This window comes from Scyliorhinus canicula, chromosome 9, assembly GCF_902713615.1.
Source record: "Scyliorhinus canicula chromosome 9, sScyCan1.1, whole genome shotgun sequence".
NCBI classification, from domain to species: Eukaryota; Metazoa; Chordata; class Chondrichthyes; order Carcharhiniformes; family Scyliorhinidae; genus Scyliorhinus; species Scyliorhinus canicula.
Window position 1 is genome coordinate 86,645,619 of NC_052154.1, and position 25,187 is coordinate 86,670,805.

Consider the following 25,187-nt stretch of genomic DNA (forward strand, 5'->3'; position numbering starts at 1 on the left):
GGTCAGCGAGTTTTAAGTGCATCTCCTGAAGCATGGCCACGTCCGCCTTTAATCCCAGTAAATGAGAGCACATACGGGCTCTTTTGACCGGCCCATTCAGACCTCTCACATTTCACGTGGTCAGCCTGGACAGGGGGGTGGGTTGATACATTTTTGTTTCTCCACCCCCCCCTCACACTAGCCACCTCCCTTTTTTGGCCAGCCACGTGCCCGCACCCCCCGCTCCAGCCGAAGGACCCCAACCCGACTCTCCATCCGTCCCCGACAGTTGGTCAGCAAAGCAGCGCCCCATTCCCCCCCCCCCCCCCCCCCCCCCCACCCCAACTCCCCGTGCCAAGCACCCGCTTAGCACTGATTTCCCCCATTACGCTTCCGTAAGTCAGCTGACCCATGCTGACCCTGGCCGCCTCCATCTCCAAGCGTATTATTGTCTCCTCCTTCCAACCTTCAACCCCCCCCTCCCCCACAGGATAAGAGGGCAAGAGCCATTCAGATTCTTCCTGTGCAACGAAATACACAACCCTGGTGTTACCCCGTGCCCTGAGAGAAACACAGAATTTTTAAAAAAGGGGAAACACCCATAAAAAAGAAAAGGGAACAACTTAAATTCTACTGCAAATCTTACATTAGGCCAACAACTAATTACACATCTCCGCCAGAGTGTTTCCTCCATGGGCAGCTGCCCCTTAGTTCGAGTCCAGCTTTTCATGTTTAATAAATGTCCACGCCTCGTCCGGCGTATCAAAGTAATGGTGCCTGTCCTAGTACATTATCCAAAGCCTCGCCGGATGCAGGATCCCAAACTTCACCCCTTTGCTGTAGAGGACCGCCTTAGCCCGGTTGAATCCCGCACACCTCTTAGCCAGTTCAGCTCCCAAGTCCTGGTATATGCGAATCTCGCCGTTCTCCCATTTACTGCTCCGCTTCTTCTTTGCCCAACGCAAGACACGCTCCCTGTCTGTGAAGCGATGGAACCTTATCACTATCGCCCTCGGTGGTTCATTCGCCCTAGGCTTTCTCGCGAGGACTCTATGCGCCCCGTCCTGTTCCAAGGGCCTCGGGAAGGCACCCGCGCCCATCAGCATCCCCAGCATTGTAGTCATATACGTGCTCGCGTCCGCCCCTTCAGGGAGACCCAGAATCCGCAGGTTGTGACTCCTGGACCTATACTCGTGGTCATCCATTCTCTCCTGCCATCTCTTGTGTAGGACCCGCTTCCCCGCAATCATAAGAACATAAGAACTAGGAGCAGGAGTAGGCCATCTGGCCCCTCGAGCCTGCTCCGCCATTCAATTAGATCATGGCTGATCTTTTGTGGACTCAGCTCCACTTTCCGGCCCGAACACCATAACCTTTAATCCCTTTATTCTTCAAAAAACTATCTATCTTTACCTTAAAAAAATGTAATGAAGGAGCCTCAACTGCTTCACTGGGCAAGGAATTCCATAGATTCACAACCCTTTGGGTGAAGAAGTTCCTCCTAAACTCAGTCCTAAATCTACTTCCCCTTATTTTGAGGCTATGCCCCCTAGTTCTGCTGTCACCCGCCAGTGGAAACAACCTGCCCGCATCTATCCCCTTCATAATTTTAAATGTTTCTATAAGATCCCCCCTCATCCTTCTAAATTCCAACGAGTACAGTCCTAGTCTACTCAACCTCTCCTCATAATCCAACCCCTTCAGCTCTGGGATTAACCTAGTGAATCTCCTCTGCACACCCGCCAACGCCAGTACGTCCTTTCTCAAGTAAGGAGACCAAAACTGAACACAATACTCCAGGTGTGGCCGCACTAACACCGTATACAATTGCAACATAACCTCCCTAGTCTTAAACTCCATCCCTCTAGCAATGAAGGACAAAATTCCATTTGCCTTCTTAATCACCTGTTGCACTTGTAAACCAGCCTTCTGTGACTCATGCACTAGCACACCCAAGTCTCTCTGAACAGCGGCATGCTTTAATATTTTATCGTTTAAATAATAATCCCGTTTGCTGTTATTCCTACCAAAATTGATAACCTCACATTTGTCAACATTGTATTCCATCTGCCAGACCCGAGCCCATTCACTTAACCTATCCAAATCCCTCTGCAGACTTCCAGTATCCTCTGCACTTTTCGCTTTACCACTCATCTTAGTGTCATCTGCAAACTTGGACACATTGCCCTTGGTCCCCAACTCCAAATCATCAATGTAAATTGTGAACAATTGTGGGCCCAACACGGATCCCTGAGGGACACCACTAGCTACTGATTGCCAACCAGAGAAACACCCATTTATCCCAACTCTTTGCTTTCTATTAATTAACCAATCCTCTATCCATGCTACTACTTTACCCTTAATGCCATGCATCTTTATCTTATGCAGCAACCTTTTGTGTGGCACCTTGTCAAAGGCTTTCTGGAAATCCAGATATACCACATCCATCGGCTCCCCGTTATCTACTGCACTGGTAATGTCCTCAAAAAATTCCACTAAATTAGTTAGGCATGACCTGCCTTTAACGAACCCATGCTGCGTCTGCCCAATGGGACAATTTCTAGCCAGATGCCTCGCAATTTCTTCCTTGATGATAGATTCCAGCATCTTCCCTATTACCGAAGTTAAACTCACTGGCCTATAATTTCCTGCTTTCTGCCTACCTCCTATTTTAAACAGTGGCGTCACGTTTGCTAATTTCCAATCCACCGGGACCACCCCAGAGTCTAGTGAATTTTGGTAAATTATCACTAGTGCATCTGCAATTTCCCTAGCCATCTCTTTTAGCACTCTGGGATGCATTCCATCAGGGCCAGGAGACTTGTCTACCTTTAGCCCCATTAGCTTGCCCATCACTCCCTCCTTAGTGATAACAATCCTCTCAAGGTCCTCACCTGTCATAGCCTCATTTCTATCAGTCGCTGGCATGTTATTTGTGTCTTCCACTGTGAAGACCGACCCAAAAAACCTGTTCAGTTCCTCAGCCATTTCCTCATTTCCCATTATTAAAACTCCCTTCTCATCCTCTAAAGGACCAATATTTACCTTAGCCACTCTTTTTTGTCTTATATATTTATAAAAACTTTTACTGTCTGTTTTTATATTCTGAGCAAGTTTACTCTCATACTCTATCTTACTCTTCTTTATAGCTTTTTTAGTAGCTTTCTGTTGCCCCCTAAAGATTTCCCAGTCCTCTAATCTCCCAGCAATCTTTGCCACTTTATATGCTTTTTCCTTCAATTTGATACTCTCCCTTATTTCCTTAGATGTCCACGGTCGATTTTCCCTCTTTCTTCCGTCCTTCCTTTTTGTTGGTATAAACCTTTGCTGAGCACTGTGAAAAATCGCTTGGAAGGTTCTCCACTGTTCCTCAACTGTTCCACCATAAAGTCCTAGCTCCCAGTCTACCTTAGCTAGTTCTTCTCTCATCCCCTTGTAATCTCCTTTGTTTAAACACAAAACACTAGTATTTGATTTTACTTTCTCACCCTCCATCTGTATTTTAAATTCCACCATATTGTGATTGCTCCTTCCGAGAGGATCCCTAACTATGAGATCATGAATCAATCCTGTCTCATTACACAGGACAAGATCTAGGACCGCTTGTTCCCTCGTAGGTTCCATTACATACTGTTCGCTCCTTTAACGGCTCCATTCCTGGTTCCCTCCATGCAACAGTGGGAGAACCTCTCCAGCGTCCTTTGCCACGCCGGGAATCACTGCCAAAGTGCCGTTGCCACTCCGTTTAAAGGCCCGAAACTCCGATCCCGGCGAGAGCTGCCGTGTGCGCGACCTATTCAGACATGGCCGCTACCGGAAGCAAAGTTTTTTTTTGAACTGTTATACCAGTGCCCATACTGCCCAATATTTAACTTTATCATATAACCCAAGGGTGTGATTTGTACCAGCTATTTATATCTTTCAGCTATAGTCCCTGGTCCACGTCTCCATTCTTTCCGAAGGCAGGTTGAGAAAATATTTGGTAAAAGACAGGACACACATTGCTAATCTGTTATATTTCACCAGAATGGTCAGACTCACTGATTTCAATCAGTACAATTTATCTCGGTTGCAACCCAAAATAACAAACACACTATGTTTGTCATCTTGCCTGATTTGAACTAAGTAACTTCTATCTACCCTCCTGCATTCCAACCTTCTCAGGTAGGCAAAACAAGACAGTTTTCTAATTAAAATCTGGTGCTCTTTCTATGTTTTTCTGCCTCTGATTTCCTGTGTACACAATGTGAAAGGCCCATGACAAAATCTTCCAGCACAATACATACATGATCTTCATCAATTATTAAAACCAGATGACTAATTGGGGAATTCACTTCAATGCCTAGCAAATTAGCATGTGAATGGCCTTTTTGTCCTAGTCCATTTTAATGTGTGTGAATCTAATTTCTTTAAAAACCCCAGCATTTAACTGCAGCCCTTTCCCAAACTTGAAATTTGACTATACAGGCTTATCAAGATCCCCCATCAATAAGCAATCTGGCTGCTGCAGATTGGTCAGTTTATTTAACAGGTGTGTCAGCAGTTTTGGGTTTAAAAGTAAACTGGGCAATTATGAAAAGTAGTTTTTATTAAGCGGTTAAGCTCACAGAAGCCAGGAGAGAACTAATCAAAGTGGTGTAGTTCACAAATGCCATGGGTTGACTGCTGATCCATGTAATTCATTGATTTCAGGCAATATATAGCAGTGGGCGGTGCGAACACTGACTTCAGCACTCCCAACAAAAGACAAATCAGCCTGCATTCCTGGTCTTCATCATTAGTCAGGAGCTGAAGATGGACACGCAAAGAGCGAGTCAGGTTTAAGCTGTGAAACTGTTACACATATTAGACTCATGTATTAAGAATGATAGCTGAAGTGAACGACTGGATGGAGAGGCAGAGGGAAATGAAATTGGAGAGTCTCCACAAAACTTACATACACTGGCTTCACAGTGTTAGCTTATACAGTGATCCTCAGAGAAAACTCAGGTCATAAAAAGCTACAAATAAAGTAAAACAGTCAACAATCCAAAACCTCCAGTCTCACCTTGTGCACAAATTCCAGCTTCTCACCGCTGTTGATTAGCTTGTAGGTGTAAATGTATCCACCTCCAACTGAACGAGGATTAAGGATCAGATCTTTGCCAACTCCTACCAGCACGTACCAATCATCGCCACCATTGCCAAACTTACAAACAGCAATACTGGGAAACACAATACATCCAGGTTAGTACAACCTTACCACTTCAACAAATACCCAATGCATATATGGTTCAACTCATGTAGAGGTATAGTAAATAAATAATTAGAAAAGCACATGAGCCACAATTGATGACAGCCAGAGGCTTCGAATATCGCATGCGAAAATATGGTTCTTGTTATTGATGCTACTCACTTCTCCAGCAGCTAATTTTGTGCCAAAGAGGCGTAAGAGGTTAGAGACCCATATTTTAAAAATACCCTGTCAATAATAATGCAATTTTGAGCACCTGACATCCCAAGAGGCCAAGATTTATTTAATGACCAGCTAGATTTTTACATAGACCACATCTGTAAGTACAGATACACAGAAGTGCTATATATGAATGCTAAGCCAGTAGGAATAAAGAACACTGATTCAGTGCCATTGGTCAAGTAACCTAAAGCATATGCACTTTTTCACTGCGGTGGTCATGCCAAAACCTTTTATTCTTTTTCATGTAATGTGGGCAAGTAAGGACAGCAAGTTTCCTTCCCGAAAGGACATTAGAGAATCTGGTGGGTTTTACGACAATCCATGAGACAAGCTTCCATATCCAGATTGTTTTAAAAAAAATTAAATTTAAACTCCACCAGCTGCCATAGTGGGATATGTACCTATATCCCCACAGCATTAGCCTGAGCCATTGGATTATTAGCCCAGTGATACTATGAGCAAGTCACCATCTCCCTTATTATACCTGAAAGCAGCTTCATTCTGTTCCAACTGGATCTGATCATACACGTTGCCCTGGATGGGGTTCATTACTCGAACAACAGATGCCCATTGCCCACTCCCTGCCTTCGGAGATCCAAAAATGGATTCAGGTAAATTCTCATTCAAAAAGGCAGCTGCCATCTCTGCTGCCAATTCTCGCTCGTCCTCTCCAGCTGCTTCTACCATTTCCTTAACAGATAAAACGGGAGCATTAAAATCTTGATGACATGTTAATGTTGTTAATCTATCTTACTCTAAAATCACATACCCAGCATATTTTTCAACACAGAAATGTCAATGAATAAGAACAGAGTTCACCATGTTCCAATTCCTTCATTTAAAACTTCTGCATTTGTTGCGCAAGGTCACCAAGTCAGATATATACCAAGAAGCAGCTTTGCTGTTGGCATTCAGTAATCCATTTTAGAATCAGGTTGTTTCTTTCACCACGTTATGCAAAAGAACTGGCATATTCAGCCACTGTTTGTGTTACACAGCTACGGAGTTGTAATCAGCGACTGACAAGTTACCTCAGCCATTTGCTGTTTGCGCTGGGCTTTGGTGGCCTCCGTGTAGGCATTATGATCAGTCTCAATGGCAATGATGTTGTTGCTCTCTGGGTGAATGACAAATTTCCTTGGAGTATATTGCAAAGAGAAGGAAACCTGATTGAACACTGCTCCAAGTTTCTCGAGAGCCAAAATTCTGGAAAGAAATCAAAAGAAAAAAAATGAATAGAAACCTACAGCCCATAAATCCACTCTGCCACTACACTCATGCAAGCAAACATAAACTTCAAAGCATTGAGCCAGGATAACCTGATTTATGGAGTCACACTAAACACATGAAAATGAAAACTAATTTGGGGAATCTCATATTTATATTATTCTCTGGATGAATGAATTGATAAGTAAACCACTTCCCATTCTTTCCTTCTGTAGGAACCATGCAAGAGATAAATTTGATGCCCTTGAAATTTACTGAAAAGGAATAGGAGCCATGACAAATACACAACATAGCTCCTTGGTCTTACAAATTTGATTTGGAGTGGATATGGGAAATTCGGTAGATATTGTCGAACTAGATTTTCAGAAAACTGTTTATAGGGCTCGTCACATGAGCACACTGCTAGATTCACAGTTTATAGCCACTTAGGAATAGTCAGATTCAAATGGGGACTGATTAAATTTCATCAGCCATGGCTGAAACTTACACCGCAAAAGGACACGCACAACACAAACAGAATTTGGAAAAATGTTGAAATCAGCTTGAGAACAGTAATGAGCCAACTTTTAATCAGAAACAGTGTAGTAATCATAATATCAGGTGAAACACGGACTGAGTGTATCATCATTTTAAAAGTTGCTCATGTTTTATTGTGCTGACTCAATTATCAAAGTTAAATGGCACTTGCCATCGCACATCCATATCTTTTTACATTTGATTTTATTCTTCTACCGTCCTACCCCCACACAGATTTTGTATCATCTGGAAACTTTGAGCATACTGTCAATGTTATTATCTATGTCACTAATAAACATTGAACAAGAGGAGGTAAGGAACAATCTATGGTGTCACAACTAGTAGCATGCTTCCGGGTCAATCCACACTTGTACCTACAACTGTATGACCAAGGGATTGAAGCCAATTCCTAATGCATCTTAGAAATTGCTGATACAAAGATTCCTTCTTATTAAGTAACAGTGTCTGTCAATGCAATATAAAAGAGCTCCTAAAGGAATCATTTGTAACACATTTCCAGACCACTGGAACAATGCCTGCTGATCAGTGCATCCATGCTTAGCATGGAAAGCTTCTCTTTAAATTATATAAAAATATCCCAGGGATCTTATTCTTCCATCTGGTCTTCAACAGTCATCTCGGGCATATTTGTTGAAAGTTGTTCAGATTTTTAATGTGCTTTGATATACTATCCCAAGTGCAACAGCCATAAAGCAGGATTATCTGCTGGGGGGCAAAACAGATTTGGGAGCTTGGTCTGAAGTCTGATGCCTCTCCTATTCAACGGGCACTGGAGCTGCGGATCCAGCTTTGTCAATTCTCCAAGATATTTTGGCATCAATCAATAGAAACTTTTCTAGGCAGGGTGTTGCATGAATCTATCCACAGTTTGAAAAGTGGGCACCAGCAGTAATTATTAATGCATTAAATATAATCTTTGCCTGGGGCTGGTTGGAAGGTTTACTACCATCTCCATTAGGGTTATTAATCATGACAGGCTGCAGCAAAGTTGTTGCAAGGTGGTTTGCAATTGATTGCATAATATACCGAGCCATGAGACTACAATCAGCAGCAAAGAGGAGTTTACAAAGCTCTCTTCTAGCACCTGTGCTTTAGTTTGTACGCTAAGGCTGAAGTCCTGAATCTGAGTTTGTATCCTATTTTGAGATTATTGAAAGCCATGAGAAACACAGTCAAACACCGAGTGATGATGCAACAACAGATCCTTGCTGGACACTAATGGGGAAGGAGATGGAATTTCCCCTCGTCTTCTTTCATTCAAACTATCATGAAATTGTGCCACCATTTCATTGTTCAGGTTGGATCTTTTTTTTTTCGAACCCTACCTCAATGTATTGGTGGAGATTGCCACAATACCCTCAGGACACTGCTCAGAAGCAAAGCCAGATGCATATTCCAGAGTTTCATAGGACAGAGGTGTCAGGTGGAAGCGGGATTGGTAAGAGTAGCTTAGCCACGACCTGCTGGACATGGCCAAAACCTACATGGGTAAAGGAAACAAGTACAGAATCAAAAAAAGCAACTAACACCAAGCGAAGAAAGTGCATGAGATCAATAACACGCAAACTTTAAATCAGAAACATTGCAGTAATCATAAGTTATCAGGTGAAACACGGACTGAATGTATCATCATTTTAAAGTTCACTTTCGAGGATTGGACGATAATTACTTCATTGAATATCATCTGAACCATTCTACTACTCTTTCCACACTTCCCCCTTTCACAAGATTCCAAGATCACACAAAAAGGGCCCCTGGGACCTCCAGTTTGGTAAAACTGCTTCTATTTATCCAGACAGAGTACAATAGCAAATTCAGATAGCCAAATAGAAACTACTTTGCACAGATGCATGGGCAGCTAACAAATGGTTTTGGTTGTTTGCATTATTAGAACAGTGGAATACACTAGGGATAGGAAGAAATCCTTCATTGTACATAAAAGGAGGAAAGTAACTTGGAAGCAAATTGTGAACAATTGATCAAACTCTGCAAAGTGTAATGCAAAGAAAAATCGGGAAGAAGAAATACTAAGTGTCAGAATTAACTCTGACATTTTCCACTCGTGGTATACATTTTCCTTCAGGTTGCTACACCGACATTTTGATAATCCTTTGCTTACGATTACAGCCCATGATCAGCACGTGCTACCGAAAGTGACACTCGCAATTTTCGTACCATTATCGTCCAGCCCATCAGTTTCTGTAAATCAGGGATATAATTGTGCACACTCACCGCTTCTTGCCCTTGCATCCTGACTCTGAAAAGCTTGACAGGCCGTGATCCGAGATATCTGGTCCGTGTGTCAGACAAGTCTCCAGTGACTGGATCCAACACTGTCCTTAATAATACTCCGTTCTGAGATAACCACAGAAGAATCTTAGAATATATTATGCCAGCATAACAGATACTCGTCTAGAAACAAGGCACATGGAAATGCAGAGTACACGGGCCTTGCTGCCGGTGGCCGTACATAAATAAAGCAGCCCCTCGCCCTGGGCAAAATTGCTAAGTTGGAGTGAACCCTGCAACACTGATAAAATCAAGGCAACAACTAAACACTCACACAGCAAACCTTGATTTCAATTGTGTTCCCAGGACATGGCATTGGCATAAAGGTATGGAGCAAATGCTAAGCACTAGATCCCCAGTGAAAAGAGGGGGAATGAAAGAGCCAACAAGTCATTTGTGAGCACCTCCAAGCAGCAGGTTACAGACCGGTTTAAGAAGAGTGAGAAGCAATTCATCAATACACCCTCTTCCACATGTTCACTGCTTGCCTTGTGCTGCTCCATAATTTAATTTCAGGAGTTCGAAAACCCCTTAAAGCAGTGAGGATCGGGTGATTAATTATGTCATTTGAACCCTTAGAATACAGCCTTCCATTGGATGGTACAGTCATTTGGCATGATTGGTTGATACTTTATGTTTAACCACTGCACTACGTCCTCCCCCCCTCTGTATTTATTTAAATGCTCTCCCACAACACATCCTTCAATTCCTTTATCCCCCATTAATTGATCCAAGATCCCCTTAAATAAATACCTATTAACCTCAATTACCCTGTGTAGTACATGTTCTACATTCTTGCCACACTGATTCAAGAGGTTTCTCTTCAATTCCTTACTGGATATATCAGTACCGTTTACATTCACGGTCTCTACATCTTCTTTACACCCAACCTACCAAACTCTTTCGTATTTTTAAAAACCTCAGCAGGTCACCCTTCAGTCTTCTCTCTAGAACAAGTGTAAAATTGTTTTTACAGCTTGGCATCATCTTTTGCTGGTAGTGGCGATCACTGACATGCTGCAAGATTTCACCGTGTAACTACAGCACCATTGAATCCGTCAGTGAATGATTAACTATGGTAAATATCATCACACATTTAAGGTCTAACAGAACACAGGATTATGCAGCAAAACCCATTCCTCAAAGGTTATGAAATAGAAAACACTACACAATTCATACCCAGTAACACTCCCTGACCCAGATACCCGTTGTGTTTACTCACCTGTAAACCAATGTTTAAGTACAAGAAGCCAATGGAACCCTTCTCTCCCAGCTCATCCTGTTTCTCTGCACCTCCCATCTCAACTATACAGAGAGATTCAGGCTGTGCAGGAAGGGCTTGCATACTGAGAGGCTGCAGACAATCCTGAGAATGACATGGAAGATAAGGTTAATATAGCTCCCTAAATACGATAATTGGTGTGATATAGCAATGTGGGTCAGGCCCCAGGTTCAATCTCTTACCTCTGTAGTTAACATTATAAAAGATTTTGAACATTACAGACCAGTTCCTCATGTAAACTTGAAGTCTAATGGAGTCACTGACAACGTTCCCTCTAATTTCTCTTTGTTGTGCACAGACTGTTCGATGCACCGCGTGGTCCCTGTAAGATTACTATGAGCACCTTAATGGGAAAGTTGGTTATGTGCAGCCCATCTGTTGTACTGCACAACTACAGGGAACACCGATTAGTGGGCCGAGTGAGAGAAGGGAGCTGAAGGCCAACAGATTTTGATTACATCATTGTGCATTTGAGGGGCAGAACGATGACAAAGAAATATGGAGTGAAAAGAGGGCAAAAGATTAATTCAGAATGTTACCTGACAAATCTATTTTCTTTCCGAATGAGAAATCATAGCGGAAGACCAAAGCCGGCAGCAGTTGGCAATGCTGATCAGAAAGCAGCAAGTTTGGGTTATAAAAGAAATAAAAAAATAAAAGCCATTGGACTGTAGAAAGGAATGGCTGAGGTGATGCTTTTTAGTACTGCAGCCCAGGAAAACAAAGTTAGAATGGGAGCCTGCAATGATGAGCCTTGATTTCAAAGCAGCGTGGATGCAAAGAGAAAAGTAAGCTCTGGAGTAACATGGGAGTCCTGACCACAGGAGAAAATAAAATAGAGATCGACTGAACAAAAATTCAAACAGTAGGACTGGAAGTGATTGATCGCAGGGGAAAATCAGGTAAGTTTTTTCTTGTGCAAGAAAGCTTCTCCAAATAAGAGCACATTTGTTCTGCTCCAAGTGTGTGCAGGTTTTAACAGTTAGAAAGCTTTTGGCCGCATGGTGGCACAGTGGTTAGCACTGCTGCCTCGCAGCACTGAAGACCTGGTTTCCATCCCGGACTTGGGTCACTGTCCGTGTGGAGTTTGCACATTCTCCCAGTGTCTGCGTGGGCCTCAACCCCACACTCCAAAGATGTGCAGTGTAGGTGGATTGGCCACGCTAAATTGCCCTTTAATTGGAATTGTTTATTAAGTTAGACAACATTGAGTGGAAATGGAATTCAGTAAGAGGAAACTTTACGATCAAGACAGTTTTATAGGGTGTGGCACATGAAGTTAGAGGAGATAGTGGGATCAAATAATGTTGACAAATAAGGGACACAGTATGAAGTAAACACAAAGGTGGAAGACACACACAAACAGGCTCAACATTTTGTTCAACTTTATACTGTGTTCCCCTCTACCGTGATCCTTTTTTAAAACATCCAAAATACTTTGTCCCACTGCAACACCCCCACCCCCTCCCCAGCCAAATTGGGCCATCGGTTCTTGAGTTTTGCTTTCACTGAAGATCGACCTTTGTTCTATTAACACCTTCTGATATATTACTACTGTGCCATGAGTAACACCTTCAATAGCCCTTCACACTGCCATTAACACTTCCTGTCGCGTGACCTACATATCTTTGTTGCAATCCCTCCAATCACTGATCTGCTCCGCTCCTGGTACTCTTACCCCTTCATAGAAAAATGAAAAGAAAATCGCTTATTGTCACGAGTAAGCTTCAATGAAGTTACTGTGAAAAGCCCCTAGTCGCCACATTCCGGCGCCTGTCCGGGGAGGCTGGTACGGGAACATACAATGCAGAAGGAGGCCGTTCGGCCCATCGGGTCTGCACCGACCCACTTAAGCCCTCACTTCCACCCTATCCCTGTAACCCAATAACCCCACCTAACCTTTTGGACACTAAGGGCAATTTAGCATGGCCAATCCACCTAACCTGCACATCTTTGGACTGTGGGAGGAAACGGGAGCATCCGGAGGAAACCCACGCAGACACGGGGAAAATGTGCAGACTCCGCAGACAGTGACCCAGCGGGGAATCGAAACTGGGACCCTGGCGCTGTGAAACCACAGTGCTAGTCATTTGTGCTACCGTTGATATAATCCAGCTCGTATCCCTCTCTGTAGCTCTGAAGAGTCATACAGACTCAAAATGTTAACTGTTTCTCTCTCCACAGATACTGCCAGACTTGCCAAGATTGTCCATCATTTTCTGGTTTTGTTCTAAAAGTTGGGGGGGTTATTCAATGAAAAGATTAATCTGAAAAAAGTGAGTTAGGATTAGAAGGTCCAAGTTGACAAGCTGACCAGTATTTTGTGTATAATTTCACTACAAGTAACCTAATTAACAGCTCTTTAAAGGAAGAGTGACGCTAGTGGTGCAGTTCGTCTTGTACTTCTATCATTTTGGTATTTAGTGGCAGAAATGCAATAGTGCAACATTAGGTTTCAAGTTTCTCATCTCCCAACGATGCTGTCTTTTGTGGGGTTATTATTCAACAGACTGCAAGAAATCACCACGTAATATTCTGAGTGAAGTGTTCCACCCCTAAATTGTAAGAACAAACTCCCAATCAGCTTCCTGGAAGGCTTCCCAATCCCAAACGTACGAGTGGAAGACAGTCTGATGTTGCTACCAACTTTGCCACATGGTTTAGGTTTCAACCATTACCAAATATCAGACTCGTCTCATTAGCAGCCGAAAGTGCTTCTGTGGAAAAACCAGGACCAGGCTTGCAAGAAGCACCCACCAAACCTGCAATCTCTACCACTTGAACAGCCATGGCAGTGGATGCATAGCAACACTACCCTGCAAGTAACCCCTCTCCATGTTTCCAACTGGGGATGTGGTGTGACATGTCACCATCCCTTCATTGCCACTGGGACAAAATCCTGGAAGTCCCTGTTGAACAGCACTGTGGATGTGCCTGCACCACACTGACTGCAGCGATGGAGGCTCACCACCACTTTCTCAAATTAGGGATGGGATTAAAATGCTGCAGCAAAGTCCACATCCCATGGACAAAAAATATTTTATAGCATATATTTTTAATAGCAATGGGTTCAGTAATAGTGCAGAGGTTTTTAAAAAAGAAAAAATCATTCAAGGGATGTGGGCCCCTAATTGCCCTAGAACGGAATGTATTTCAGGGCATTTAAGAGTCAGCAACATTGCTCTAGGTTTGGACTCAGATGTAGGCCAGACCAGGTAAGGATGGCAGATTTCCTTTCCTAAAGGACATTAGTGATCAGATGGGCCTTTACAACAATCAACAATGGTTTCATGGTCATCATTAAGACTTTTAAAATTCAAATTTCACCATCTGCCATGGTAGGATTTGAAGCTGGGTCTCCTATGCCTCTGGATTACTAGTCCAGCATAACACCACACCACTGGCCTCGCAAACTGCTACCCAGTAGATCTAATCAACTTTACCAAAAGGCAGTTGGGTAAAACTTACCGAAGGGTCCAGAGAAATAATTCGGACAGTGTTGTCTATGAGACCAACAGCCAGAAATCGAGAACGCTGTTCCCCTGGAGGGACATTTGCTAAACTCATGCAGACCACATCAGTTGACATCTCTTTCCGTTCCGTGTACTCATTGAGTTGTCCAGACTGCAAACAAAATTTTGCAAAAGTAACACATGAAAAATCTGGTGCACAATCCTACGTATAACAGCACATCGCAGAGACAGTTTAACATAACAGGATCAGGCTTATGATTATAACATTAACCATCAACTACTAAAATAATCATTTCAGATACAATTTAATCCCCAAAAAAGGCAAATGTTTAAATTCCACACACCCACTCCTTCCGCTCTTTTCTCTTGTGCCCCCATTCTAAAACGTATCTTCCTGCCTGATGGAACTTAAATCAATGCCAACTAAACATGCAATCTTTTAAAATCTGGTTTCATCTTCCTCCTGACTCCTACTAGCTACCTAGATGTGAGAATATGTTTCACAAATGAATCTTGAACCTACTGGAAACCATATTTGAAAACTGTCTTTTCATTTTTGCTAAGTAGTAACAGAATGTAGAACTGAGTATAGTTATTGCTGAAGAGTCTCTGGCACCTCCTGGTGGCTGATTTTAAGAAAGACTGATATCAACCCAGGTGCAAGTCACAAACTCAGAAAGGGAATACTTTTCAGTAAAATGAGATGTTGGCAACTATAGAGCAGGGATTTCTAACTCTTAAATCTGATATAATGACACCGAACTCACCGGATCCATCTCAAAGTAGACCAGTTCCCCGCCGGTCAGAGCAATCACCACCTGTCGCTGGTTCACAGCACATTTCACAATCGTCTTTTTACCAGGCGTCTTCCACTCATTGACTCTCTTGTCAGCACGGATGTGACGGATTCCATCGGGGTACACCTAAAAACCCAAAAGGGAGCTGGACATTCCTTGGGCTACATTGCGATGCATACATTCCTATAATGGTCTTGAACGTAACCCAACACCCCAATTTGTAAAAGGCAACAACAACAGGCCTTTATGAACCAACACACAATATATTTTAACGGACGCACTAAAAAATTGTCAAATCTCCTCCCCGTTATTTTGGATGAGCTATCGCAGCAAGGTATCTCTGATGAATGCAATTTGGTTCATCATAAAATTATAGCACTCAGTGGAACCCAATTACTCTTAATTCAATTGAACTTTATTTAGAATCATTCTTTTCAAATATTTCTGATTTATTAAATATTATAGTTCCTGCTTGAATAGCGATGCTCCTGGATAATACAACATCCACTATCCCTTATGCTCCACCACTGATAACCCCCAGTCTAATCATGGTAAGAATTTGTTCATTGATGAGAAGCAACTTTCACCAGTTTTACAATAAAAATCTCTGGTCAAGTTCACCCCTTATTGCTTAGGCTGAGACTAAAGATTTATCTTAGTGGTAGGCAAACTGCTGGAGAAGATACTGAGGGATAGGATCTAATCACGTTTGGAAGAAATTAGACTTATCGGTGATAGGCAGCATTGTTTTGTGCAGGGAAGGTCTTGTCTTACAAACCTAATAGAATTCTTTGAGGAAGTGATAAAGTTAATTGATGAGGGAAGGGCTGTAGATGTCATATACATGGACTTTAGTAAGGCGTTTGATAAAGTTTCCCATGGCAGGTTGATGGAAAAAGTGAATTCGTATGGGGTTCAGGATGTACTAGCTAAATGGATGAAGAACTGGCTGGGCAACAGGAGACAGAGTACTGGTAGAAGGGAGTGTCTCAAAATGGAGAAAGGTGACTAGTGGTATTCCACAGGGATCTGTGCTCGGACCACTGTTGTTTGTGACATGCATAAATGATCTGGACGAAGGTATAGGTGGTCTAATTAGCAAGTTTACAGATGATACTAAGATTGGTGGAGTTGCAAATAGCGAGGGGGGGGACTGTCAGAGAATACAGCAAAATATAGATAGATTGGAGAGTTGGGCAGAGAAATGGCAGATGGAGTTCAATTCAGGCAAATGAGGTGATACATTTTGGAAGATCCAAATCAACAGTGGACTATACGGTCAATGGAAGAGTCCTGGGGAAAATTGATGTAGAGAGATCTGGGAGTTCAGGTCCATTGTACCCTGAAGGTGGCAACGCAGGTCGATAAGAGTGGTCAAGAAGGCATACAGCACGCCTGCCTTCATCGGACGGGGTATTGAGTACAAGAGTCGACAGGCCATGTTAGTTGTATAGGAATTTGGTTAGGCCACATTTGGAATACTGCGTCCAGTTCTGGTCGGCACATTACCAGAAGGATGTGGATGCTTTAGAGAGGGTGCAGAGGAGGTTCACCAGGATGTTGCCTGGTATGGAGGGTGCTAGCTATGAGAAAGGTTGAGTAGATTAGGATTGTTTTCGTTGGAACAACGGAGGTTGAGGGGGGACCTGATTGAGGTCTGCAAAATTATGAGGTGTGTGGACAGGGTGGATAGCAACAAGCTTTTTCCAAGAGTGGGGGTATCAATTACAAGGGGTCACGATTTCAAGGTGAGAGGGGGAAAGTTTAAGGGAGATGTGTGTGGAAATTTTTTTTACGCAGAGGGTGGTGGGTGCCTGGAAAGCTTTGCCGGCGGAGGTGGTAGAGGCGGGAACGATAGCATCATTTAAGATGCATCTAGACAGATATATGAACTGGCGGGGAACAGAGGGAAGTTGATCCTTGGAAAATAGGCGACAGGTTTAGATAAAGGATCTGGATCGGTGTAGGCTGGGAGGGCCGAAGGGCCTATTCCGGTGCTGTAATTTTATTTGTTCTTATGGATAACAAAGCCAAAAACAACAATGCTTGGAAGAGGGAGAGAGATTGGGAAAGAAAGATTATTCTTCAAAGGAAAATCTATAATGCTATTTGAACTATTAAAACAGATGCCTGTGGGCGACACGGTGCGCAGTGCCTACAGGTTAGATCCCGGCCGTATCAGTGTGGAGTTTGCACATTCTCCCCGTGTCTGCGTGGGTTTCACCTCCACAACCCAAAGATGTGCTGGTTAGGTGGATTGACTACGCCAAATTGCCCCGTAATTCGAAAAGAAGAATAATTGGGTACTCTAAATTTAATAACAAATAAAAAAACCAGATCACTAATTGAATGCCTTTTGATAGAGGTGGGGGTGAAATCAACTCTATTTAAAATGCACCTTTTCTTTCTAAAGGAACACCACCTCAATAAATTAAGTCATGTTCTGGCAAGCATTGGAACAGTAGGCTATTCGGCTGCTCGAACAGTTTTCAAGGTTGCTGTTGTTCTGGACGCCTTCTCCAAACTTTTCTTAACTAAAACACATCACTCTTAATTCTTTTATACTCAAAAGGAATACAATTCTACCTACACATCCTGTCCTTGCAATTTAGCCCTTTCAGCCAAAGCATCATTCTGAGAAATTGCTACTACACCCTCCCTCCAAGGCCAAAATATCCTTTGACGTACAGTGGTCAGAACTCTAAACAAACTCCAACTATATTTCCAGCTAACTATATAACTAACCCCTTTGCATTCCAGACTGCTTGAGGTAGAGGCAAACATTCTATTAACCTTTTTAATTATTTAATCGATACTGTAGAGCGTTCTAATTAACACCATGTTTTAGCAAAATACCATAACAGGACTGTGAAACTATCATTCCACCAAAATATAAACATTCAATTTTCACTCAGATTATAGCGCACAGTGCTGCGGATGTAAATTTTTTTATGAAGGACTAGTGTTAAAGAAAAACAGCTGTACAAGTACGGATTCTGCTCTGCCACCCGGAGGAACTTTGATTGGCGAAGTAGCTGTTCGGTGGATCAGTGCTGGTGGAAGGCAGAGGAACAATTTGAGATGGCCAATTAAGTACACCTCCCCTGAAGCTCTGTAGTTGGAGACTTGTGCACAAAAACAGAACAAATATGCTACTTTCAAAAAAATAATGACCCAAATTCGATAAAATTATATACTACATGTTCTTCAGGTGAGAAGCCGCAAACGGGACTGAAATAAAGGCAGAGAGATATGTAAAACGTAGAACATTGCTACTGAGTCCAGCTATTTTATGGGTACCCAAGTAAATAACTGAAGCCAGGCCAATATACAGGTCACAACTAGTTAGCAGATGGTGCATCTTGTCCAAGTGTTATTGTAACCTAGAGGAACAATTACATTTAGTTTATCACCCCACTAAAGGAATTGCTTCAATAAAGAACGAAGGAGCAGAAAATTAAAGGAATGAATGAAAGCTCAAACACAGCTGAATGTGGTACTTCCACCAAACCAAATTCTGTACCCCTACCTGGACCAGTGCATCCTCACCAAGCAAGGAACAGGAGAGAGTGGGGGTGGTACCCAGAAATCCCGAGTCTGTCACTTCCTCTACGGTTTCACCAATAGACAGTACCAGCGTGGCATTCACGAAAGACACAATGATGTATGCATCATACTCATCTAAACACACACAAAAGAAAGGTGCAAAATACACTTGCAGGTTAACATTCAACACTATTAAAAGTGTATTACTGGCAAATTCAATTATGCACTTAAAAAGATTGTCATTTACGGCACAGGCCATTCAGCCCATCAAGTCCATGTGAGCTCTCTGGATAGCAATTCAATCAGTCTCATTTTCCCACTCTATCTCCGTAGCCCTGCAAGTTTAATTTCCTAACGTGCTCACCCAATTTCCCCTTGAAATCATTCATCATCTGCACTTTCACTACTCTCATGAGTGCATTCCAGGTCCCTTTCTGTGTAAAAAAGCTCTTTCTCTTATTTCCCTGCACCCCATGCCTAACACTTTAAATCTGTGCCCCAGTCCATGTACCATCAGCTAATGTGAACAACTTTTCTTTGACTGCTGTATCTAATCCTTTCATAACCGTGCACACTTCTATCAAATTTCTCCTCAATCTGCTTTTCTTCAAGAACACGCAGAGTTTCTCCAACTGAACCTTGCAGCTAAAATCCCTCATTTCTGGAACATTCTGGTAAATCTTCTCTACATCCTCAGAACCCTCACATTCTTCTTGAAGTATGGTGACCAGAACTGGACACAATAGTCTATTTGTGGCACACACCTAACTGCTTTTGTACTCCATAGAGATTTTCTGGACGTTCTTGCCTGCTGGATCTTCCAGGACTGACGACGACGATGAACCCCAGCCATGGATTTGCCGGTGATGGGGGAATGCACACAATGGGAAATCCCACTGACAGCAGCAGGACCAGAAGATCCCACCACCAGCTAACGGCAGCTGCCTCCTACTGCTGAGAAACACACAGCAGGGGTGCGGATCTCCACCCCCCACCCAAATCTCGCCCAGGATCCCATATGCTTTGCTAACGAATTAACTTTAAACATCTATGCACATGAAATCTCACCTCTCTGTACATTCTTTAGAATTATGCCATTAACCTTTTACCTCTCCCTTCTGCTAAAATGTTTTACCTCATACTTTGTTGAATAAAATTCCATCGGTCACTTGTCTGCTAGCCTGTTTCAGTTAATTGGTATAATCTTCACTATTTACCAAACTTGAGTAAAATTCAAAATTCACACTGGATCCCAAAATCCAAGTCGTTCGTATCCACCAAATCCGACTGACTCTTGGGGATCATTGCCTACCATCCGCCAGTGTTAAAAACAACTATTAACTGCAACTTCCTGTTTTTGTATTCAAGGTAATTTCTTTAAATCCAAGTTGACACTGGCCCTCTTTTATCAATCCATATTGAAAACATCCACATATTCTCTTCATCAACCACCTCTTAATTCCCTCAAAACTCTCAATTGGCTGATGATTTATTTCCCAGTTTACTGTTGAATATTGTGCAGGGGTACAGGGAAAAGGCAGGGGAATGGCACTCAGTCATGATGCTCATTTTGGAGAGCCGGTGCAGACATGATGGGCCAAATGGTCTCCTTCTGTGCTGATTGTTTTTAAACCCTTACCCACCATGAATGTTAAACTGACTGCCTTGTAGTTACCAGGAACTCCTCCTTTGTTGTTTCTAAACCCTTACCCACTACGAATGCTAAACTGACTGGCTTGCCACTCTCCAAATCTCTAGCTCCTGCGACTAGCAAACTTTGGAAGATTACGGCAAGCTCTTCTGCTATTGTCCTATTTCCTGTGTGCCCTGGGATGCAAGCCCTCTGGGACAAGCGAGTTATCTACTCTAAGCATAATCAGTCTTTCTGTAAATCCTACACATTCATCTCCACCCCATTTAATCTTTAAATGCACCTACCTTTCATCTAATTACGTTTGTTTTAAACTGCAACAAATTTTTGTATTATGTAGATTTTATTTCTATTGTGCAAATACATATTCCCACCTCACTTCAAAGTATTAGCTCCAGACTAGAAGTACTGAGGACTGCCACTGTTTCACGGAATATAATTAATGGCTATGGGGTGGGGGAATGTGACTAAAATACATTTGCGTTTCAGCTTGATCAATACTTGTGAAGTTGAATAAGCTTTTAGTGCAATCTGTGGTCAGGTAGGGAGCCATTTTCACCAGAATACAACCAGTTCTTAAACATGAGGCCATTAGCTGAAGGCCAAAGAAAAGGGACACAAGTAACCAGGAAAGAAACCACAGCGACTTGCGACTAGCAGGCAAAACAACAAATATTTTAAAAGTTTCTGTTGTAAGAACCGGGAAACATTTTTGAGGAGAACACTCGATTCTTGTTTACTGTGGGGGCAGCCAGGTTACACCCAAGAACCAGTAACAAGTATATTGCTAAACTGTTGGTTTACAACAAACCCCAAATTAATTCATCCGCAATTTACTAATCTGGGGCTACCTAAACTAATCCTGTACTAGATTTTGGGATTCCTTGCACTTCCCTGACCAGTTCCGCAAATCCTGCATTTTACACTGCCACTATTCCAAGTCATAAAACCAAACAACCAGTCTCATAATTAACTAGTATTCTGCTGTATGAACCAAAATGCTGACAGAACAAATATCGTAATAACTAATTGCATCACTGCTTAATTAAATTTCCCAAATAAGCCCCATTATCTGAAAGAGCCAAATTCCCCATACCAAATTAGAACAAATATTGCTCAGTGTATACAAATATCAAAAACAATACAATCAACCCCTTAATGCCCCCCCATCATCGAATTTAGTGTTGTCACTAGGATTTCAGGTGCAATTAATGCCAAACGGAATATCCATGTCAATCTGAACTGTGCAGAACAATCATAAATCATGCTCTTCCAAACTTGAATCACATTTAGCAAGGGCAGTAAATTAAGATCACGGTTCTGGTGGTTCGCATAAGTGGTTGCAATTTGAGATGATAAGAATTCTCAGAAGAAGTAAATATTGCAACATTACAGGGCTTTTTTCTCTGTGCTGTTGTAAATGAACTGCATAGGCCTAATGACAACACTGATACTGTTCATTGCTGATCCTTGTAATATTCTATTGTTGGGGTGGAAGGCGGATGTCACAATTATCCAGCCAACATCGTTTAATGTAGAATATCTGCATCGGCAGTACTTTGCTTCACGAAATCACTGGTTTGGACCGTTCTTTACAATGTCTGTCCTAAACCAGTATCCAAGAGGCCCTATCAGCAGGTACGCACCTAGAATGAGTAGCACCTTCCCCGGCCACCTGTGGGAGAGAAACAGAGGCTTGGTATTGGTAGAGATTGAGCCACCACATACCAGCCTTGGTTAGTACTGCTCTTCAGACTCAGAGGACAACCAGGGTACAAACTGCAACAGCAAAAAGATCACTTGGGCTAGGCAAACTCTGCACTGTCACACTCGCCTATCGAGCCAATGCATGCAAAATCAATAAGTAAAACAACCATGATTCTACAATAATGGGAAAGCCTGTGCCCAAACTAGAACATGTAAACATTGCTATGATGCAATGGAGACTGTAACGTCACACTTTCTCAAGGCTATTAGGGATGGGTTACAAATGATGAGCATTTTCAAATTTAATTTGAAAAAGGAATGTAGTCTCATTAACAGGTCACCACTTTAGCATCCACCAGATTTCTGCAAGAACTCTAAACTTATTGCACTTCCAATCAAATCTCAGAAAATGCATGCAAATGGCAAACATATTCTTCTATCAAATGTTTTCCTGATATATACCTGGGTTGTGATGTTGAACCAGTGGTTATCATGCATTCCGATTTGTAAATGCAATCAAGTCTATTTTGAACTTCCACTGGGTTTTATCATTTACAGGACGTGCCCAGCCCGAGAGATCATTATTGCAGTTTTCACATCTGTACATCTTTCACAAATTTCAAGAAATACAACGACAGAAATCATAGCATGCCTTCCCACATTAATCCCAATTCATGATCCATTACTTAACCTCAATCTTGGTAACTGCACAGAGAACAACCAAGAAATACACTGGGCGAGAATGGGAAATGCACCCGATGGCTCACTCATGTTCGCCATCCAATGGCAGTAGCTGGAAAATGCAAGTGCATGGATTTCGGATGATAGAATCATATTCGTTCACAATACCTCCCAGCCACATGGATTGCTGATATCTATCTAAGCCAGCGCACAAATAATGGCACGTAGGCAATATGGCTGAGGGTTGACATCGTGTGTGGAACTGAATCATATGCTAGTATGAGCCAAGTCCACCAGGAAAGGGAAGTGAAAAATTGGATAAAAACACTGAAATTAGAATCAATGTGAGACTTTGAAAGTGATCACAAATGCATACAATTGAAATAAACTGTATTCATTATCCCCTTTGCAAGTGAGGCTTTTGTACAAAAATTAACCACAACTTTAAGTAAACCATGTTTCATATGTCAGATCAATTGTGGCTTGGTTTAATCCATTCATTACTTTCAACAATGCTTTTGATGTCTATGGATTTGATGATTTTCCAGCTGTTTCTCTGTGCTCGCTTTGTATAACTTTTATTTCAAGGTTATTGCACATGATTTTGTTTTGAGGGGGACAAAACTGTAGAAAAATTGTTTAAAATTAATTCTGTAGCACCAAAGCCTTGTAAACCTCCAATGTGTTAACAGAGTGCTTGTCAATTCAACTCTGCAACATGGACATTTGAGATAAGAATTATCGCTTTCTTCAAAAAATATTACTTTTGGAGAATTGGCTGCCACACTACATATTTGCTGGACACGGTTAAGTGAACATTGGCCAAACAGGTTTCTGGACCACATATTATTCAAGTCGTACCTTCCACATGTCTTCTTACAGTCCATACGGCATTAGGATTACCGGGCAGCTCTGAGACAGCCATTTCCGATACCTGTGAAAGAACGAGAGGAGAAACTGGGCAAATGTCCTCTACATTATTTTATAAAAGTATCTGTTCATTTTAAAGCAGGGTTCAAACAGCTTGAATAGGATCGCATAGATCCAATCCAACAGTGAGGGGAAAAAAGCATGTCACTAGGAAACAAGATAATAGTTTCAGTCTTCCTAATATTTAATTGGAGGAAATTTCTGCTTTCCCAACGCAAGCTGTATGATAAATCATCGGTAACAGAGCGCTCATGAACTGCTGAATCAGAGAAATACAAACTTTCTCCAAATATTTTTCAGAGAAGAGACATGATTCACATCATTTAACCAGCAGTACAAACAGTGCTCAACCAAGCTTGATTCTTTCCCGACCAGACATTTCTACACAGGGCACACCATCAGGAATTGAAACTTCGACCAATTATTCTAAATTATCTCTTAGTCAAGCCCACACACTTTAAAGCTGATTGTAGCTTCCCAATTGGGATGCGCTAACTAACCAGAGCAGATGAAACCCGGGTCCTTCTCGTTATCAGTTGAATTACACAATGCTTCTATTTCAAAAATATTTTTCTAAAACATTTTTTTAATGAATACAGAATAAAAAACACAACCTCAAACAAAACGACATATTGCCACCACCGCTAACAGCTGACGATAACTAGCTTTTCAAAATACAGAATGAAAGGACACCACCTTTTATAAAAACCCTCAATTGCATCCCTTAACGGATACTCAATTTTCTCACTGTGCAAAAACTCCATTATAAGATCTCCCAGCCGTAGCGAGGCATTGGATGGAGAAGCTGACCTCCACTCCAACAGCTCCCGCCTGCAAGCGATCAGCGAGGCGAAGGTCAAGACATCTGCAGCTGTTTGCAGCTCCAGCAGGGCGGACATTCTAAATAAGGCCACCAGGAGAAAGGGCTTCAATTCCGCTTAACGAATCACCGACATGGTGCTGAAGGAAAACCCAAAATCTCATCAGCTCAGGACATGCCCAGAACATATGCACATGATTTGCCAGGCTCCTCCCACAACGCTCATACTTATTTTCCATCCCCTCAAAGAATCGACTCATCCTAGCCGTAGTTAAGTGCGCCCACTGTACCACCTTCAACTGTATAGCCCCAGTTCAATTACAGGATGCTTCTATCGAGTTAGGACTCAGGGAACTTCTCTGTGGCCTTTTAAAAGATAGTCACTAGTATCTTGGTGACACAGCCAAAATAATTCCACGTACGTCATACCTCAAGACCATGCCTCAGGACTCTCAATGATGACCGCGGACCTCTCCCACAGGCAACATATAGCTGAGGTGTGTCTTCATTGGCCAGATCAGCAATCTGCAGGTAAAAATAGAAGCAATAGCTAAACATCGGTGACAGACATAAAACTGTCATGACAACACATGGATGGCTGAATCAGAAAAATATCACTTTCCTCAAATACTTTTCGGAGAAGAGACATGATTCACATCATTTAATCAGCACTACACACAGCGGTCATTAATTGTGTCAAATTAAACCTGCAAACCTACACAATCCAGGCAATCTAATAGTTGCTGAAACAAAGTGTACCAACTCCATTTAAGAGTGCCTACAAAGTGAAGGATTTAGAATTAATTTATTTAT

General features: G+C 42.2%; 1 protein-coding gene across 3 annotated transcripts in view; it reads right to left on the reverse strand.

Moving 5' to 3' along the window:
- sf3b3 (splicing factor 3b, subunit 3) overlaps positions 1–25,187 on the reverse strand; it is a 73,388-nt gene that overhangs the window by 19,151 nt on the left and 29,050 nt on the right. For all 3 annotated transcript variants that reach the window (XR_005461859.1, XM_038807107.1, XM_038807106.1), the window contains exons 11-21: positions 24,804–24,899; positions 23,486–23,558; positions 18,569–18,720; positions 15,010–15,165; positions 14,238–14,393; positions 10,710–10,853; positions 9,431–9,553; positions 8,524–8,678; positions 6,466–6,640; positions 5,919–6,124; positions 5,027–5,183 (exon numbers count right to left, since the gene is read on the reverse strand). Coding sequence is in view for 2 of the 3 variants with exons in the window: in XM_038807107.1 (XP_038663035.1) it covers positions 5,027–5,183; positions 5,919–6,124; positions 6,466–6,640; positions 8,524–8,678; positions 9,431–9,553; positions 10,710–10,853; positions 14,238–14,393; positions 15,010–15,165; positions 18,569–18,720; positions 23,486–23,558; positions 24,804–24,899 (1,593 nt within the window). In the remaining variant the exon portion in view is untranslated. The remainder of the gene's footprint in view (positions 1–5,026; positions 5,184–5,918; positions 6,125–6,465; positions 6,641–8,523; positions 8,679–9,430; positions 9,554–10,709; positions 10,854–14,237; positions 14,394–15,009; positions 15,166–18,568; positions 18,721–23,485; positions 23,559–24,803; positions 24,900–25,187) is intronic.